General features: G+C 37.9%; 1 protein-coding gene across 3 annotated transcripts; it reads right to left on the reverse strand.

Moving 5' to 3' along the window:
* Positions 1-491: 491 nt before the first annotated feature.
* On the reverse strand, positions 492-16,923 carry kif26bb (kinesin family member 26Bb). Of its 3 annotated transcripts, XM_056765263.1 has the most exons (16): positions 16,547-16,922; positions 16,316-16,443; positions 15,757-16,104; positions 14,587-14,958; positions 11,461-11,615; positions 11,053-11,224; positions 9,902-10,099; positions 8,790-8,883; positions 7,812-8,074; positions 7,338-7,521; positions 6,400-6,535; positions 6,145-6,304; positions 3,316-6,061; positions 3,009-3,178; positions 2,277-2,427; positions 492-2,127 (listed from the first exon to the last, which is right to left on the reverse strand). In XM_056765263.1, the coding sequence occupies exons 3-16, from the start codon at positions 16,102-16,104 to the stop codon at positions 1,928-1,930; spliced, it is 5,349 nt and encodes a 1,782-aa protein (XP_056621241.1). In that variant the 5' UTR covers positions 16,316-16,443; positions 16,547-16,922; the 3' UTR covers positions 492-1,927. The 3 variants fall into 3 exon arrangements, with proteins under 3 accessions (XP_056621241.1, XP_056621242.1, XP_056621240.1); XM_056765264.1 differs by having other exon boundaries at positions 3,066-3,178; positions 16,316-16,923; XM_056765262.1 differs by having other exon boundaries at positions 16,316-16,922.
* Positions 16,924-18,084: the final 1,161 nt, after the last annotated feature.

The raw sequence follows: 18,084 nt of genomic DNA on the forward strand, positions 1-18,084 counted from the left end.
TATATTACTTGTATGCAAAGCAGTGCAAACAATCATCCACTTTAACTTAATTTTTGAAAAATTAGTGCATTCTCGCCTTTCTATAAATAATTTTTGTACTGCTGCTTGGATAACGAATTGTTCATAAATACATTAGGATGATACTGACAAATCATAACTCTTCCTTTAAAATAAAAATAAACTGAGCTAACATCACAGTTGTGAAGGAACACATGGCCATAGATATTAAGGAACTGGAGCAGAAGGAATTTAATGTCTGTCCTGAAACTGAAGTCACTACTGTGGATTGCTGCAGTCTGTAATGACCTCATAATAATGTAGTTTTCTTCCTACTGTGCCATTGAACTCTCAAGGGGCTGCACGTCAACACAGCTGAGTAATATGTGCTCTGACAGCACAATGGGCATGTAAAATGTCCGAATGTATCTAAACCTATGTACAAAACACACACACAGATTGAATTATTATTTTTATACGTAGTTTATTGACATTCTATATTGTATCTAAAAAACATGTTTCCCAGCTGATGGTAACAGTGGATGTTGAACATTTAAGTAAAAAGTTTAGAACTTAATTGAAATAAAAACAGAAAAGTAAAGTCAACACCTTAATTTTTAGATCACACATAAGGGTCGAGGAGCATTAAAATATAAACGGCTTCCAAATGATTTGCTCTTGGAGCATCAGCAAGTGCAACCCAATACACACTGGGTGTTAAAAAAATAACAGTGTTTACTACCACCTTGTCGGTAACACGGTGAAAGTTGCTTCTGTTGAAGTGAGGCAAGGGATGAGGGCTGTTAAAGGCTTTTGACATTATTTTTAACACTGGCCCTGATTTAGACCATTTAAACCCACCTTGTGCGCCACAACATGTGTTATGAAGCCCAAAATTATGCATTGTAAATTAACACATTGCCAAAATTTTACTAGTTATAACTAGTTATAAATTATAATAGTGCTTGCCTCATTTGAGATACATGCACATTGTAGAGTCACAAAAATTGTTAAATTCATCGTCTGAGAGAAATGGTTGACTTTAGTGATCAAGAGTTCATTAGATCCATCATAATGGGACATTTACACAAATGAACAAGCAATTATTAACACAGCTTGCATGCTTGTTGCGTGATTTTCAATCAATATTATTAACCCGCAAATAAGAATGTTAAGGCAATTTTTTCAAATGTACAGCACAAAATATTGAATCCTTAAAGGGACAGTTCTCTCAAAAATAAAAATTCTGTCTTCATTTACTCACCCCCCACGTTGTTACAAATCTGTATAAATGTCACTATTTTCCTGAGGATCACAGAGAAAGATTTTTGGAAGAACGCTTGTAACCAAACAGTTCTTGGCCACCATTGACTAACATAGTAGAAAAAATGAAAATGGTTGTCAAAGTGCCCCAGAACGGTTTGCTTGCCTACATTCTTCAAAATATCTTATTTTCTGTTCAACAGAAAAAAGAAAATTGTAAAAAAGATGTTATTCAATGGTGGTATAGAACTGTTCATCAGAACAAAAAATGTATACAAATTTGGAACAACTTGAGTAAATGAAGACACAATTTACATTTTTGGGTGAACTGTTCTTTTAATACCCGATATTAACTACAAACCTAGGGTCAAGTATGACCTGTGTGAAACATGGAATACAATAAGCCAGGATTTTGTTAAATCAGGCCTAGCAGTTTCAAATGCCCAAACCATTTTTTGTCCTCATATGTGAACCTGTGATCCATTATGTTGAGCTCTCTTCATGCTAAAGCTGTTTCCAACACAATCTACAGGAAACGTTTTTTCAAGTATGGTCTGATCAGCACCATAGGAAGCTTGCATATTTTTTGTGGCGGATAACAGGCATAGTTTTGTATACAATTTGTATTGCATAACAGGCAAAAGTGATCGTTTTAAGTCATTGCATGCTATATTTCTACAAACCCTTTATGATCTGCAGATGGTCGATGCCGACACTTTTGTCTTCTCTTGGGTTTGTCATCAAAGCAGGTGACCATTAATATATGTGATTTACAGAGGTTAACATGCCGCTCTAGCCGTTCAGTAACCACCTCCAATGCCTCTAAGTGCTCCAGGGAGTCTACTTCAAATGTCTGCCACAAATCAACTGCAAAATACATAAAATAAAAAGCATAATAAATATTAATAACGCAGTCTGGAGTTTGAGCATATAGCCATATACAGTAATACAGTTCTCTGTTTCCAAATGCAGACGTTCAGAGCTGTGTTTTTTATAAAATGCTTTTAAATCCTTACATTCACGGGTCCATTTTCCAGGGTCCACCATCAGATGTTGCTTTGCAAGTTCCAACTCCCGCGTGAGAAAAGTGTACTTGGATCTCACCTCAGCAATCCTTTGTTGTCGATGCTCCAGGAATTTCAGCTTTGCGCTAAAGCGGACCATACGCTGAAAATGTGGATGAAAAAATGTCAGTTTTCTTTTGACATTAAATAAAGTGCTATTAAACAGGATTTACCTGACTTGATATGTAAGCAATTTCAGCTGTACAGATGTAGCTAATGCAGTCAAAACTTGAAATAAAAAATTCTCAGAGAACGTTTTAATTTTCAATGCACTGAGCCATCTGTTCATATTTCGCTAAAACCCACATAATATAGTCCACACAGCAGAAAAATATCTGTTCGTACACTTTTTCTGATATGGATCACGTATTTAAATGTATAGAAGTCCTGTGAATTAAAATGCACAAAACAGATGCAATAATAACCAACAAATGGAGAAGGGATGGCTCTTCATGGAACTATGGAGAAAAAGGCTTCAAAAACTTTAACAGACAGCTCATAAGAGTATTTAAACTACCAAATATTGACAACATCTTAGTTCTGTGTCAAATTGCTTTGAAAAGGAGGGGTGGAGTGAGCCGTTGGTTGCAATTTGTAACCTCACCACTAGATGCAGTTAAATTTCACACACTGGACCTTTAAATGGATAATTAGCTACTAAATTATTATTATTTCAAAGCTCACATTATTCCCTGCCCCGCCTCTCTTCTGTATGAAATTTTCCTGATCAATTTCATAGACCTTAATTTCATAAGATTCAGAAAGTCCCCGATCTGCCCATTGCAGTTTGGATCCACTGAAGGACCTCTTCAGCGTCAGCAGGCTGTCCTGAGATAAGGCTCTTGGACTTGATCCTGTGGAAACAAATTACTACATTAAATGTGATGTCGGGGCTTTAAATCATATTGTTTTCATAGCCTTGACTCTACCCAAGTCATTTGGATTATCATCATTCTTATATCTACAGACTTTTATTTTGCCAATCCCTCACCTATGTTGGTCCTCTTCTTGTTACTTCTCACCCCTCTAGCGGCACTGAGGATACAGCTCTGATCACTGATGGAGTTATGTGTTGAACTGCTGCTGATCGTAGCTTCGCTGTCTCTGAGCATACTGTCATAGCCGCTACTCACCATACTGCTCCTGTTATAAAGTAAGGCTGTTTTACACATTGCGGGAGGTAGCTCCCCGCTAAGAACACTGGTGGTATCACTGGCATGGCCACTACAGTGGTACGGTTTCCGTGGCGCTGTGATCCAGCTGTATGGAGACGGCAAAGAGTGAGTTGAAGGCTTCGTCACCGAGTATTCCTCAGTTTCATCTAAATCAGAGCCTCCTTGGCTACAATTGTTTAGTGAGTCTCTGCTACTTCTTAAAAGTTCAATTCTTCCCTTCAGAGGTAAACCTGAAGGCTTGGTGGAAGGAGCACAATGACTTCGGGATAAGGAATGGGTTGACCAGGGGCTTTGGTTAGAAGATGATCCATTACAAGAAAGGCTTGAGCTTCTGTTGATTGACTGATTCATAGATTTTGGGGATAGATTTTGGCTTGAACTCTTGGGACTGTTGCCTGGGATCCTGTGGATCTTTGAACTGGGCATTTTATTACTAATTGTTGGGTGTGATCTACCCATTTTGGATGGTCGAGTGTCATTTGCATCAACATCATGCATCGGGAAGAACGTTGGAACTCTTCCGAGACTTTTACTGGCTCGACACATGACAAAGTTGTCAAACTCTTCTTTAAATCCAGCCGCGTCCATACTGCTTGAATGAACAGGCATATTAAAACGATTCCCTCGCTTGAGTCTTGGTGAGGTACAAATACCCTCCAAGCTTCCTGTTAAAGGGTAATCGAATGAAGCCCCACTTTCACCTAGGTCTAAAGTTTGGCTCCTGCTGGATAACACTTTCAATTTTGCATTGAATAGCTTGCCGCTGTCCTTGGCGGGAGATTTTGGGGTCTTATTCTCAGCAGACAGTGGTTGTCTCTGGTTGAGAGTTGTATTTCTGGATATTCCATATTCTTGTTTTTTCTCGATCTTCCTTTTTTCATTTGGGCTGTTTCTAGATGTTGATGGGAGGGGTACGTTCTCCGTTGTCTGTTTTTTTAAGACATATTGCTTTCGCTCAAGAGTTTCCTTTGGACTGTGTGGATTATTGAATTCTGTGTGTAGATGTGGGACGTCCTTTAAGTCTTTGCTTTTGTTTGTAGAGTCACACTGTCTTGACATAAAGACCTCATTGTGCGTAGAACGGTTATGGCTAGGGCCATCCTTGCCACCTGTAGCGATATCCTTCACATCTTCAGTTAGAGGAACATGTGACCAAGCAGCACGCTTAAGTAAGACTTCTGAATTAATGCTGCTCACATTGTTGTCAATATTACTATTGGTTTTTGTGGGTTGGACGTGTGATTTCTCGTTCAACATATCATCAGATGATGTCATGGCGATTTCATTTTCCGAACTTTGTTCTTCAGTACCCGAATTAAGAAAACTGGTTGTATGTTCTTGACCCACACTGCCGATAATCCTTACAGGAGGCCGACCTCCTGACGTCAAACTGTGGAGAGAGGGTGAATTGTGAAGGCTTAATATTTTAGCTTTTCCTTTTTCGTTGCCCCCATTTATGGTTACTTCTTCAACCACGGTGTACACAAGCTCATCCTGCCCATTGAGATCCAGTGGCTGCTGTACTGTCACAGTAATAGTGGCCTTCATCTCTCTGTGTTTTAACGTATTATGTACAACGTCTTCATTCACAGAAGCAAAAACTGTATTTTGCGAACCAGACTGGGTAGACACGGACGAACAGAATGAAGAGGAGGAAGTGGATCTTGGCGCACTCTTACCAGCAGGAGAAATTCGTTTATCGGGTTGGATTGTGGAATCGTATGATGGCATGTTTTGGTCTTCGAATCTCAGAGGCAGTGAAATGGACATCATGTCTGCTTTTTCAGTGTTGGGCTGAGATCTACTGGAGGATAAGTCAAGGACCATGTGGTCACATTGCTTGACAGCGTCTAACTGTGGTGAGCATGTCTGAACAATCAGAGAATCGACTGTAGTCTTCATTTCATCATTATTTTGAATGACTGCAAATCTTCTTGGAGAGCTTCCCTGTCTGGTACTATCAGATTCTTTTTTATTAGTCGCTTGAGCTTCCGTCAATATAGATTTCTTCTCGGCATGACCTGAGTGAGGTGCTTTGATGATTGTGCTCGCTGACTGACCTTTGCATGGACCCATTCCAACCAGTCCTGGTCTTTCTTTGTCTATATCTATATTTCCCAGCCGATTCTGGAGTTCTGCAAACGTGTTGCACTTCAGACACTCAAAATCTGATCTTTCTTGCAATAATGTCGGTGTTAACTCTTCTTTATCTTTTTCTTTTGACACCTGTTTCATGCGATAGCCCAGTGGTGGGGAGATATCACACAACTTCATAATAGAAAGCTTCTTTGATTCCAACTTACTTTTAAGTATGGATGGAATAATAGGCAAAACCTCTCTGCTTCGGTTTGTGACCTCTTTATTCAGGAAGCTTGAAGAATCCAAGACAGAATCGAAAGATTTGGCGCTCCCAGGACGGAATTCCGGCTCAGCAAAGAAACCAGGACAGGACAGATCCTGATCCAGCGTTCCAGTAGATTGAAATGTTCTTAGTCTCGTGGAATGATGAGCCCTTCTCTCAGTCCCTGAGCTTCCTCCTCCAGGGGAACTTGAAGAAGAGTTCTAATGACAACCAAAGAAATGTCAATATTCAAAGTACTAAAAACATGTCCACAATTAATACTTGAATGAATACATGAGTATACCCTGGTCCTCTTTTGCACTCGTCGGATGCGAGACGCAGTCTGCATAGTACAGAGAGTTTCAGTGAGGTCATCAGATGAGGTGGATATATGGCCGATAATTGTGGTGGTGCAGTTGATATTGCTAAGAGCGTCTTGCAGGAGCATTGCTAATTTACTTCCCCTGTAGAGAACAAACATGCATTAATAATGTTTTTATCTTATGTACTATTAGTAATTAAATGACACCATAATTGAGATTGAGATTTTTAGACATACTTATTTGGGACATGCTTATGTCTGTTAAGCTTGGCGATGATAATGTTTCCGAGATCGCCGAGACACATCCCAGAATCCTTTTCTCCCACACAGCTCCCTAAAGAGATCAGGCTCAGCTTGCTTTGATCCACATTCACTATGGAAAAATATGCGGGGAAAAAAATAAAATGTATATATATAAAATAAATAATCAGAATGTCAGGATATTAACATTAATAATATATTTATATACCATATGTATAATTTGTTATTATTATTATTGAATGTCTGGCACCATATCAGCAAAAAGGCTATTTTCATGCAAAAACTAAGTAAGAAAAATCATACATGTAGTATAGGGTGTCTCAATATACCAGTATTGTAAATAATCATGGTATTAATAACCATGATGTTATTTCTGCACATATAACAATATCGTAAATAATCCAGCACTAGTATCTGGCTGACATGGCAACAAAATAAGTTGTGGTTTTTGCATTTATATTTTCCCTTTGAAAGCTACAATGGACACAAACGTTCTTTCTCTATGTCTCCTTCGCATTATGAGTATTTAATTATTGGCAAAAGAGAGAACAAAACTAAATTATACATGAATTTGACTGATAAATTATTTATTTATTTATATAGGAAGAAAGAAAGAAAGAAAGAAAGACATTTCAATAAATATTATTATATAAGTGATCAAATCTGATAGTGTGACAGTTTAGTAAACAATCTATAAAACAATATAAGACATTTAATACGATTTAAACAAAATGAATGTCAGGTAAAATGTCACATAATAAATTCAAACAAAAATTGATTACAAGATGCTGAAAATAGACGTATGACATTTCACTCTACTAGGTCAGTGTTGCACGAGAAGGGAAATGCTATCCATTAGGCCCGTGAATGGATATTTATCTTTAGACTGCAGCCATAAGATCAGCTGAACTCACTCCCAGATTTGGTGCTGGTCCCTATGTGTTGTTGGTTGACATGCAGGGTGAAGAACATGTGACAGGAGTGTGACAGTGTGCTTCCACTGCTCCTTATCCCACTGTTGCGAGACGCAATCGCTGCATCTAGGAGGAAAGCAGCCCTTTCTTGAGTTGGAGCATTTAACACACTGTGGTTGCAGAGCTGGAATAAAAACAACCCAATTCAATTATAAGACTCTTGAGTAAATGGGAATGTTTCAATTAACATACCAATGGGGCTTAATTTAATTCTGATTGATTTGACTCTCCATTAATACATCTTTAGTCTTAAGGTACAAATACCCTCTTTGCTACCTGATAAAGACAAAGAAGTCCAGCATGCTATCTTATATTAACTGCGCACATCATATGCCTAAATATATACTTTTAAATGTAAAAAAAGCTCTGTACAATACATTGCATATTTTCAGCACAGTCAACAATTGCCTTCACCTGTGTTCCATAGATGGGGTCCTCTACAAGGTAAGCATCTGGTTTATAGGTCTCTTTGCAGTTGTCTGCATCAACTTCAGAGAGTAAATCCCTGATGGCATTGTTTTCCCCACAGACCTCTACAGCTGTGACTGAAACTGAGATGTTAGCCCATGTCTTGTCTCTCTTCCTGTTAATGAGCTTGAAAAGCCAAGAAATAGCACAAGGAATGATTCCAACGGTTTGAGCGCAACCATCATGGCCAATCATCGTGTAAGACATTCCTGAAAAGCAACACAAGTGTGAGCGCTTTTCATAACACACCGTCACACAGAAAAGTGATAAATAAAACTAGAATAACAAAATAACAATTAACAGTTTTTTTGTTGCCATCTGGAATGCCAAAACCTGAAGCATAAAATATGCTTGAGTGAGTGGCCGTGCCCAATGCCTTTACGAATTGGGGTGTAAAATGCGTTATGGCAATGTCATCACCAATTAAATGCAAGGCACTTTACCTCCAGCCAAGCATGGGCCGGTTTAAAAGATTTATGAGTTTTGGCTGAGAGCCAGGGTCCAACATGAAAGCCGGGTAATTCAATCTAGCTAAAAGTCAATGATGTCATGCTGTACGTTCCACATAGAGATTGTTGTTGCGATTTTGGGTGGATGACAATTAATAACCTTAAAAGTGGATGACCCGCTATGTAGTGCCTGTGTTGTCTTTTTAAGTAATGGATGCGCATCCATTAAGGGGCTTCACAAGTCAGCAACACAAATATCAGAATATAAACCATTCTATGAGACAGAGACCTTTGAAAGATCTTGCGGGATCATAATTAATTGATTTACCTTTTACTTATATAAAATGCTAGTGATAGATAGAGTACACCTGTAGTATAAAATATCGACAGTGTAAATGATTGACCCTTTCTGTTTTTATTAAAGAAAAGCTTTATGCCAGCTTTCAGTAAAAAGGTTTTAATATCAGTCACTCACCCGAGCTGGTTTGTCCAAAGCTTAAAATGCAGCCATCAGTGCCAGTAAGGACACACTGCAGCAGGTCACACAAGCTGCTCTCACAAACTTCAGCCTGAAAGATATAAGGTTATTAGAAAAATAATAAAATATTGTTTTTTTTATTTAAACAGTATGTATTTTAATAATATAGTTTATTTTAAATCATAATGTATAGAATATTTATAATAAATTAAAAAGATAATTATTTAAATGATTTAATAAAATCCATGTATATTAAAATATAAATTAAATTACATTTACATTGATCTATTTAGCAGACACTTTTATCCAATTTACAAATAATGGAGCATTCAACGTTTTGTATTTAATGCTATATTATATCATATCATGCCATATTATGTTATATTTAGGGCTGTCAAATCGATAAATCGCGATTAATTGATTCCAAAATAAATGTTTGTTTGTATATGTGTGAATGGTGTAAATATTTATATGCATATATAAATACACCAATATATCAATTATTTAAGAAATGTATGTAATGCATATTTATAATTATGCTAATGTAAATGTTCCTGAAACGTAAATGTATATATATTTATGGAAATATTTGTTTTATATACACATGTACACGTGTGCAATTCTATATACTTATAAATTTACACAAGATTATAGTATAGTATATTGTATAGTATAGCATAATATAAGGTTTTGGAATAAAAATAAGACCAGCAAAATGTATTATTTTTTAAATTGCAATAGCCCACTTAAACTTATTTTACAATCTTAACGATCTCATAACATTGATAAGGGTTACCATACCCCCAACTTTTTTTATGGCTCGTACAGTCCTAATTTCAAGGACCTGCCGGGAATGTTGCTCCTGGCATGCAGCATTATTACCAGGAGATCTCAAAATGTTTTGGCATCAGGCCAAAAGTACATCTACTGCTTAGTGAATTGAGGTCAATTGATCGTACTGGATGAGTATATCCAGATATTGAATATCTGCACTCAAGTAACCAAATCTGATGTTGCATGTTTGAATATTATGACTCAGATTGGCTCCAGACACAAGACAGATCCGTTTTCAGGATATAATATGGGACTAACAAAGCAGTGGCTCTGACCTGGGTTGAATCATGGCCAAAGACAGCATCGAAGGCGAAGGTCTTTGGAGAGAAGGCAGTGCCAGTGGACTGTGTGTATGGCTCGCTTGTGGTTACATTCAGCACTGTGATCTGTTTCTTCCGAAGGTCCAGTTTGACAGAGTGGAACTGTGAGGAGTCTGAAGGAGACACAGGACAGACTCGCAGTATCACTTTGACCTGGAATTGGGAAAATGATAGAAGAATCATTAGGTCAGTTTGACAGAAGGACACAACATCCCTGTTCCTGTAACTATAACAATATAAGTAATGTTAACCAATTTTAGTCTTAAAATATCTCACATTTTATAGACATGACGTCATTGAATATATATAAATCCAGGTTAAGGTTAATGCTTTGCCTGATATCTGATGCATTTGTCCAGTGATATTATCTTCTCTGTCCTGAGTCTGTCAAATCATATTTACGAGAAATGAATTATTTAGGAATCCATTATCTCTCCTACACTTGCTGGATTTGCAAGGCTGAGTGCGATCCAACTGCAAGGTGCTACCCTGAGAGCGATATAATTTGAAACACAAGCTCAGTTCCATCATTACGAACGGTGGAGAGTGAAGTCAGGGCAAACTAAATTGATTTCCCTTCCACGAGAAGGCGGTGCAATGGAATAGGTTGGCCATTTAGATCACATTTAAAGGTTATGTAAGATGGAGAAGATTCTCTACACGTGAGGCAGGTAGAGATTAGAAATGTCTCAAGGACAAAGTGAAGGACATCTTCTATGCTACGATAAAAGCAGTAAAATAAGCTTGCAGCTCTTAGCTAGTTTAAAGGTGGTTCAGATATTCGTCCAGCTGGTCTCCCAGTCTGACAAACTGACAAGTGCCAGAATCCCCTCTGAAACCATCAGACCAAGCAGACCAAACCAACAAGCATGACTAGGTGAGAGACCACATTTGTTTACTATTTTTGTAATGCAGGGATATAAGATTTTACACTCAAATTGTTCTTCTGTTGCTTTTGATAAAAAATTACACATTGGACATTTAACTTTACTCATATCGTTTATTAAATTAACATCATAATTCACCAAGTATTTAAAAAGCTGGCTTCCATTCACATTTTTATTGAGTTAATTGTTGTGATATAATACTGAGCATTTGAGGCATACCTTCCCCATCCCAGGTGTTTCCTTGCTCTTACTAGAAGACTGAAAAAAGTTGGCAGGCGTTGGAGGAGGGAACTTCTGCAGCAGACTACAGAAGTTTGTTGTCTGTTGGGCGGCACCACTCTCCGAACACTGTCGCCCTCTCTTGACCATCACGTTCAACTTTTGTACTGCCCTGTGAATGTTTAGTGGTTTGATATAGATTAAAAAACACAGTAAGTTGCAACCGTAGTATAATATATGCCATTGTCTAATAGTGCTAACTTTGGTTAGCTTGTTTAAGTTTTCAAGAAAAACTTGGAGCAGCATGGTGTCCCTTTAGCACTGGAGCAGTATTGTCTTGGTTTAGTAGAAGTGTGGCTTTATCATTAATGCGTAACCAACTCATGAAATGGTTGTTGATTTCATTACCTGACAATGAAAGACATGGCAGCAGAGGTTCCTGCAGGGAGAAGAGAGGACATGCTGGAAGCTCTGGATGGCTCTGAAGCGTTGTAGTTGCATAGGGTTGTAGAAGGGCTTTCTTTTTCAGGCTTCACTTGTGCATGCAATGGACTCAGGGAAGTCTAAAAAACATGAAATTAGATGATATTATGGTTCATTATTTAAAGTCTAAGCTTAATTACAAATGCAATGTAAGTGACAGGTGAACATATTTATTGAATATGTTCAAAATGCAACTCATTCAGCTTTGTTATTATACTGCGTTCCTGTAGCTCAGTGGTTAGCGCATGGCGCTAGTAACGTCAAGATCATTGGTTCGATCACAGGGGATGGCATACAGTCAGATACAATGTATAGTGTAATGCAATGTAAGTCGCTTTGGATAAAAGTGTCTGCCAAATATATAAATGTAAATGTATATTCTCATTATATTGATAACTATATTTGATTATGAATATTGTTATCATTTCCTTTTTTAAGTGAATTAAATACACCGCCCTTCTTCAAATAAAGTCACAATCCGGATTTAACTAAGCAAATAGGTAAGATCCTCCCATAGGATTGGAGGTCTTGGTTCAGCAACATTATCTGCTCAAAGAATGATGTTAGCCTACTACCTGAATATACTGAATGCACAGGTTATTCCAATAATGATTTTTTGTGGTACAGGGAGCTTGAGACATAATTTTCTCTCATGGATTGGCCACCACAGACTCCACACCTTAACCCCATTGAGAATCTTTTGGGATGTAATGTGGTAGAATTTGCGCAGCGGTTCGATTCTCTCATCATCAAAACAAGATCTTGCCGAAAAATGAATGCAACTCTGGACGGGAAAATATATATATTCTGGACATTGCAGAAGCTTTTCAAAATGATGCCACAGCAAATGCGACCGTAATCACTGCAACCATCTTACCACTGAGCTTTCCTGTAGCTCAGTGGTAAGAGCATTGCATTAACAATGCAAGGTTATGGGTTCGATCCCAGGTGATTGCAAATACCTATGTAAAATGTATAGGATAAAGCAATGTAAGTCGTTTTGGATAAAAGCGTCTGCCGAATGCCTAAATGGAATGTAAATGTAATCAAAGCTAAAGGCGGTCCAATTAAATATTATAGTGTATGACTTTTTAAGGATGGGCAGTGTTATTGATGTGTAAACGCAACTGGGACGCACTTTTGCTGCGTCCCAGTTTGCCTTATATGCCCTAAACGTATGTACAGTTTTTGTTATGGAAAAGTATATACATTTTAGTGTGTAGAAAACAGTTTGCGCGCACTGGGACATGCCACTGCGAAACGGATGTGGCCATGGATGACACTTTGATCCTTAAACGGATACTTCACCAAAAATGTCGTCATCATTTACTCACCTTTGAATTGTTCCATATCCGTATAAATTACCTTGTTCTGATGACCACAGAGAAAGATATTTGGAAGAATGCTTATAACCAAAACAGATCTTGCTTTCATTGACTCCTATAGTATGAAAAATTACTTTATCCTTTATGACATTTTGAAGAATGAAGGACAGCAAACAGTTCTGGAGCACTTTTGACACCATTGTTTTTTTCCTGCTCTTGTGTTCAATGGGAGGGCACAATCTTTCTGGTTATAAGCATTCTTCCAAATATCTTTCTCTCTGTTCAGAACAAAGAAATGTATACAGATTTGGAACAACTTGAAGGTGAGTTAATGATGACAGAATATAAATTTTTGGGTGAAGTATCCCTGTCACGAACATCAAAATACAGCTATTCCTTGCATTTAAGTATCTATTCATTCATTATTTCGTATGTATTTTCTTCGGACACAGTGGACCATTCGGGTGCCTCGAAAATACTAATTTCAGCATACTACAATTTGGAAAATAATAATTATATTTTCATTACTATTTAGGACTGATAGTATGATAATTGTGACGCAGATTATGGGTGTGTGATGCACTGCAGTCAGTCTCTATTATTAGTAGATGCTACTACTTCACTACAAGCTGACTCACACGTGCAGATGAAGTCATGAACTTTCTCGCAAGTGTCTCAGCAAACACAAAACGTCTGCCCTACAGGCCCTGACAGGATCAGTCTTCAGTCCAACCTCATCCTGGCAGCCATAAGCACACTGTATTCCTTTGTCTCTGTTCAAATAAATGCTTGCCTGCAGTCATCCACATTTCCAGAGTCGTGACCGCTGAGCACTCGCTGCCTTAATGTCTCATCGATGTCTTAATCCAGCCTTGCGAAATAGGAGCGGCCTCCCTGCTCCTTTCCATTAAGTACATCTTGCAAGAATATAATGCCAATTAGTGCTGTGAGCAGCCCTCAGGATGAGACGGCAGTATTGACTATACTGTTACTCGCTTTTCTGACTCTTCCTTCCCTCACTTAACTTTTCTCCAGAGAGAATCTGGGATTTAATTATATGCATGTATTATTTCCGCAGTTTCACATTCCATAAAAGGACGCTCCCCTTGCTATTAGTCATGCGTGGTTACCATTCCAAATACAATACTAGCAAATGCATCTATTCTACTTTTACTCCATGCAATCCATTTTTTTAAGCTCCACTTGAAGTGTATAAGCTGTGAGTGAGTCCACCTTAAATGTTGGTGTAATGAAATGAGGCTGCTAATGGACTGGTTTGCATGGACTTGGCGAGCGCTGCATAAAGACCTTCTTGTGCTGATGGAGCTGTCTAAGACTTCCACTCCATGACCAATCTCATAATGGATTCACATTTCAACTGTATTTACGATCAAGCATTGTGTATGAATATTTCAATGGTCATTAAATATTACAGCGATATAGATCACGCTTCTTTTTTGTTGACAGAAAGCTCTACGGCACAGAGATGTTGTGGGCTCAGCTATTAACCAAGTCATGTATTCACTGCCTATTGGTTCTAATTGAGTCGGGCTGGAGGGAATCATAAAAAGTCCTGATGTTTGTTTAGAACGCACATGGTCATAAATGGTTTGATATCTCCTACATTATGCACATGGATCAGACAGTCAACATACAACTTTTCATTCTATGAGCAACACGTTCAATGCATCGAATATTACATTCACAAAAAATGGTACTATCCTACCTTTTGAGACCCCGAATGAATTCCATTGTATGAGGACGTTGACCGTAGGGCCTCCAAATGTTGTTGTTCTTTAATCCAGCAATCCGTTGCGTCATTGGCGGTCCTCTGGTGGGGTTTTGACCCAGCAGGTCGGTGGCGTGAGCTTCTCGGAAGCGTTTGTGAGAAGTCTAAGCTTGTGGAAGAGTCATTGGCAGAGGAAGAACCGGTCCATATGGCCCGGTCCTGGGAAAGGATCGTGCGGATGGCCTCCTGCTTCAGCTGGCTTAAGTGAGTGGAGCAAATGCTACAGTGCCCATCCACGTTGCTCCAGGTTTCTACAGCACCAGCAGGTGTCTTCATGCTCTCATAAAGATGAATGGGGAGTTTGGGGTCCTAAGGCAAAGAGAGAGGAATGTTGTTGCTGGATGTTAACTCTTTCACAGCTGAAACATATCTAGACACTTACAAAGTTAATACATTACATTACATTTGGCAGACGCTTTTATCCAAAGCGACTTACATTGTATCATCCTGTACATTTATCCATAGGTATGTGCAATTCCCTGGGATCGAAACCACAGTTAACGCAATGCTCTTACCACTGAGCTACAGGAAAGTACTCTTATTACAGAAATTAATGAAATGTTTTTTAGTCAAGTTTTGATCAACATGTGCATACTTTTCAAATCTTAGTTCCTTTTGGTGATCTGCAAGATACTTTACTGGATCATTATTTTACAGCGCCAGATATATTATAAGTAGGCTATAATGACTTACTTGTGGAAAAGCAACCTATTTTCCTCAACCACCAAATACTGAGACACATGCAATCCGCAAATGCATCTCTGTCTAAAATGATTTCATTATCTTTTGATTTACATTAATTTTCCCCTCAGGTTTGTATATTCCACCCATTATACGCCATATCCCGGTGTAATGACGGCACACGAGTGACACATGAATCACAGTCCAGTTGCAAAATCTAATCGATTTAAACTCGTTTCAAGGGAAGAGAAAAAAAACACGTGGTTCATATGTAATTGAAATATGAGACGGACTATGGCAGATAGGGAAGCATATGTCCTGAATGCCCACGACATTTTATTTTTTAGTATTTAGATGTAGCGGGAAGCATGATCATTATTTATTCTTTTAATAAGTTTTGAAAGCAAGTAAAAGCAATTCCCTTACTTTGGTAGAAAGGTTTCCGTCAATGATTTGTTTGAACGCTTCCCCTTTAAAGATGTTGAAATAAGAGATGCACTTTTTGCACAAATGTCCCGCGTGTCTTTGCGTCCCGACGGACCTGATGGTGTTGTATTCTCGGCATCCATTTAACGATTCTTTGGAACATTTGGACCGCATGAGAGTGTGGCTGAGGGGTGTAGGGAGTGAGCCCGGAGCGAACCCTGTCCAAGGTGCTGTACGGGAATCGTATGCTGAAGAGCCAGCGCCTTCGGGCGAAGGACGCTCGACGCTTAAAAACTCCTTGTGTACTGCATGACCCTTAAACGGAGGACTCATGCGAACGTTGGTCATCTGTAGAACACATAAACAAGAATTTAACGTTTCTCTTCATTTAACCTTTTATTTTATTTTCACGTTTAAAAAGTGAATAGTAGGATAATCAATGCTTTAAAAATAACGCAAGTTATTATTTAATAAAAAGGAATAAAACACATTAAGCAAATTATGAATTTTCTTTATCTTAAACAATAAAGTACATACAAGAAGTACATAGGCTACTCACAATGCACCGTGGAATGTCTGTTGTTTCAGAGCACCTTGTATGATATCGAAGCGCAAAGAAATTTGTAAGAATATCTCATGTTACACGACGACTTTCTATCCGGTCCATAGAAAAAAATTCTCAAAAATCTGAATAGATAAATACAAGATCACTTGGTTTTAAAAAACCCACGACCTTCTCTTGTCCCATGCAGTGATTTCGAGCACCTCACCATGCAGTGACTTTACGCACCTCGCTCCTTGATTTGTTTGAAGACCTTGAAAAAAAATGTTAGTCCGATAAGAAGTGAACTGCTATTCCTCTGTTTAGCCAAATTCAAAGGATATTTGGATTAAATCATCCCACGCGAGCTTTCCTTTAAGATATCGATGTTTTAATGTACATTGCTAACTTTATTCTATAAAAAACTGCATGTATTGTAAGATGGTTAAAAACCTTTTATGCGTGCCCTTGGCTTGTTGTTGTATTATGTCTTCATCTTTTTTGTTCTCTGTTACAGTACCACCCACTTGTCATTGCTCTAAGGAATAGGGATCAAAACCACTGTTGTGGTTACCGTAATGCGAGATTGATCATGAGATAGCGCCACCTATCGACTAACATTCAAAGCAGCAAATGTCAGTGTGCTTACCAAATGTTGGGTAAACTATACATTTTGTAAAGGTGTGTTACACTTAGGATAATAGACTGCCCAAAAAAAGAGTTGGAAAATATTATTTTGGTAAAAAAACTTAATCCACAAATCTATGTTGATCCATTGTTCAAATAAATTATAATATTGATTAATAAATAATCCAAATCTGGGCTATTGGGTCAAATAAAATAAGACAATTTGGTACGTTGAACCTCTTAAACCAGTGGTCAGATTCCCTTAAATCCAGGACATGAAGTAGGCCAGCGTGAAAGATTTTCAAACCATGCTATAATGGATTTTGTACAAACATCTGCCATGTTGTGTACCATAAAATGTAAAAACAAATGTAAGCATAAGTGTTTTAATGTTACTATTAATTCAGAATATAGTGTGGCAAGAAAACAAAGGCAATACACAACCTATGATTATTCAACTAAAATACACTAAGACTTTTGCTCAGATTTTCAGACTGAACCTGTTGCAGAAAGTCTGCATATTTTATCACATAGTGGTCAAAGCCCTGTTTTTTTCCAGATTTTAAAAATTGTGAAGTGCAGGGGTTTTCAAAATGGGGTCCGGGGTCCCTGCAGGGGTGCTCCAAAAGCTTATCAGGGATCCCCAGAAAATTAAAAAAAAACAACGAAACTTGTAGTCTTACTTTTTCCTTTCCTCATTTTCAATTTATTCCTCGTTTTTTACGTGCTTTTTTGCTACATGAAAAGTTACCAAAATTATTTAAATTTTTCCTCACTATCTTTTTCACACACAAGTTGCTACTGTACAAACGTGTGGAAGTAATATGTTTTCTTTATAATCCCAAATATACTAAAAAAAACATTTTTATCTATGAAGGTTTAAATGTTTCTTTACACATAAAAATATAGATGGGTGTGTATTTTTGAAAGGATGTCCCTTACCAAAGTTTCATTTTATTTGGGGGTCCCTGGCACTCTTAAGTTTGAAAACCCCTGGTGAAGTGTATTCCAGCCAACATTTAGCAAATTACAAAATATATATTAGAACCACAACAAACAAAATCATGAAACACTTCTCTTGTAGTTTTAGTGTTTTTCGAAGTCATTACGCATGAACCAATCTGAAATAAAAGAACACCCAACAATTAGGCCTAACAAAA

Source organism: Triplophysa dalaica, chromosome 13, assembly GCF_015846415.1.
Source record: "Triplophysa dalaica isolate WHDGS20190420 chromosome 13, ASM1584641v1, whole genome shotgun sequence".
Taxonomy (NCBI): Eukaryota; Metazoa; Chordata; class Actinopteri; order Cypriniformes; family Nemacheilidae; genus Triplophysa; species Triplophysa dalaica.

What these genes read in the sequence shown, in the direction of transcription:
- kif26bb (XM_056765263.1), bottom strand. Translation starts at nt 16,104, where the DNA reads ATGACCAACGTTCGCATGAGTCCTCCGTTTAAGGGTCATGCAGTACAC. An exon ending in CATAAGCATGTCCCAAATAA is followed by an intron (nt 6,305 to 6,399) that starts GTATGTCTAAAA and finishes TGTTCTCTACAG; the next exon opens with GGGAAGTAAATTAGCAATGC. An exon ending in CAAGAAGAGGACCAACATAG is followed by an intron (nt 3,179 to 3,315) that starts GTGAGGGATTGG and finishes TTGTTTCCACAG; the next exon opens with GATCAAGTCCAAGAGCCTTA.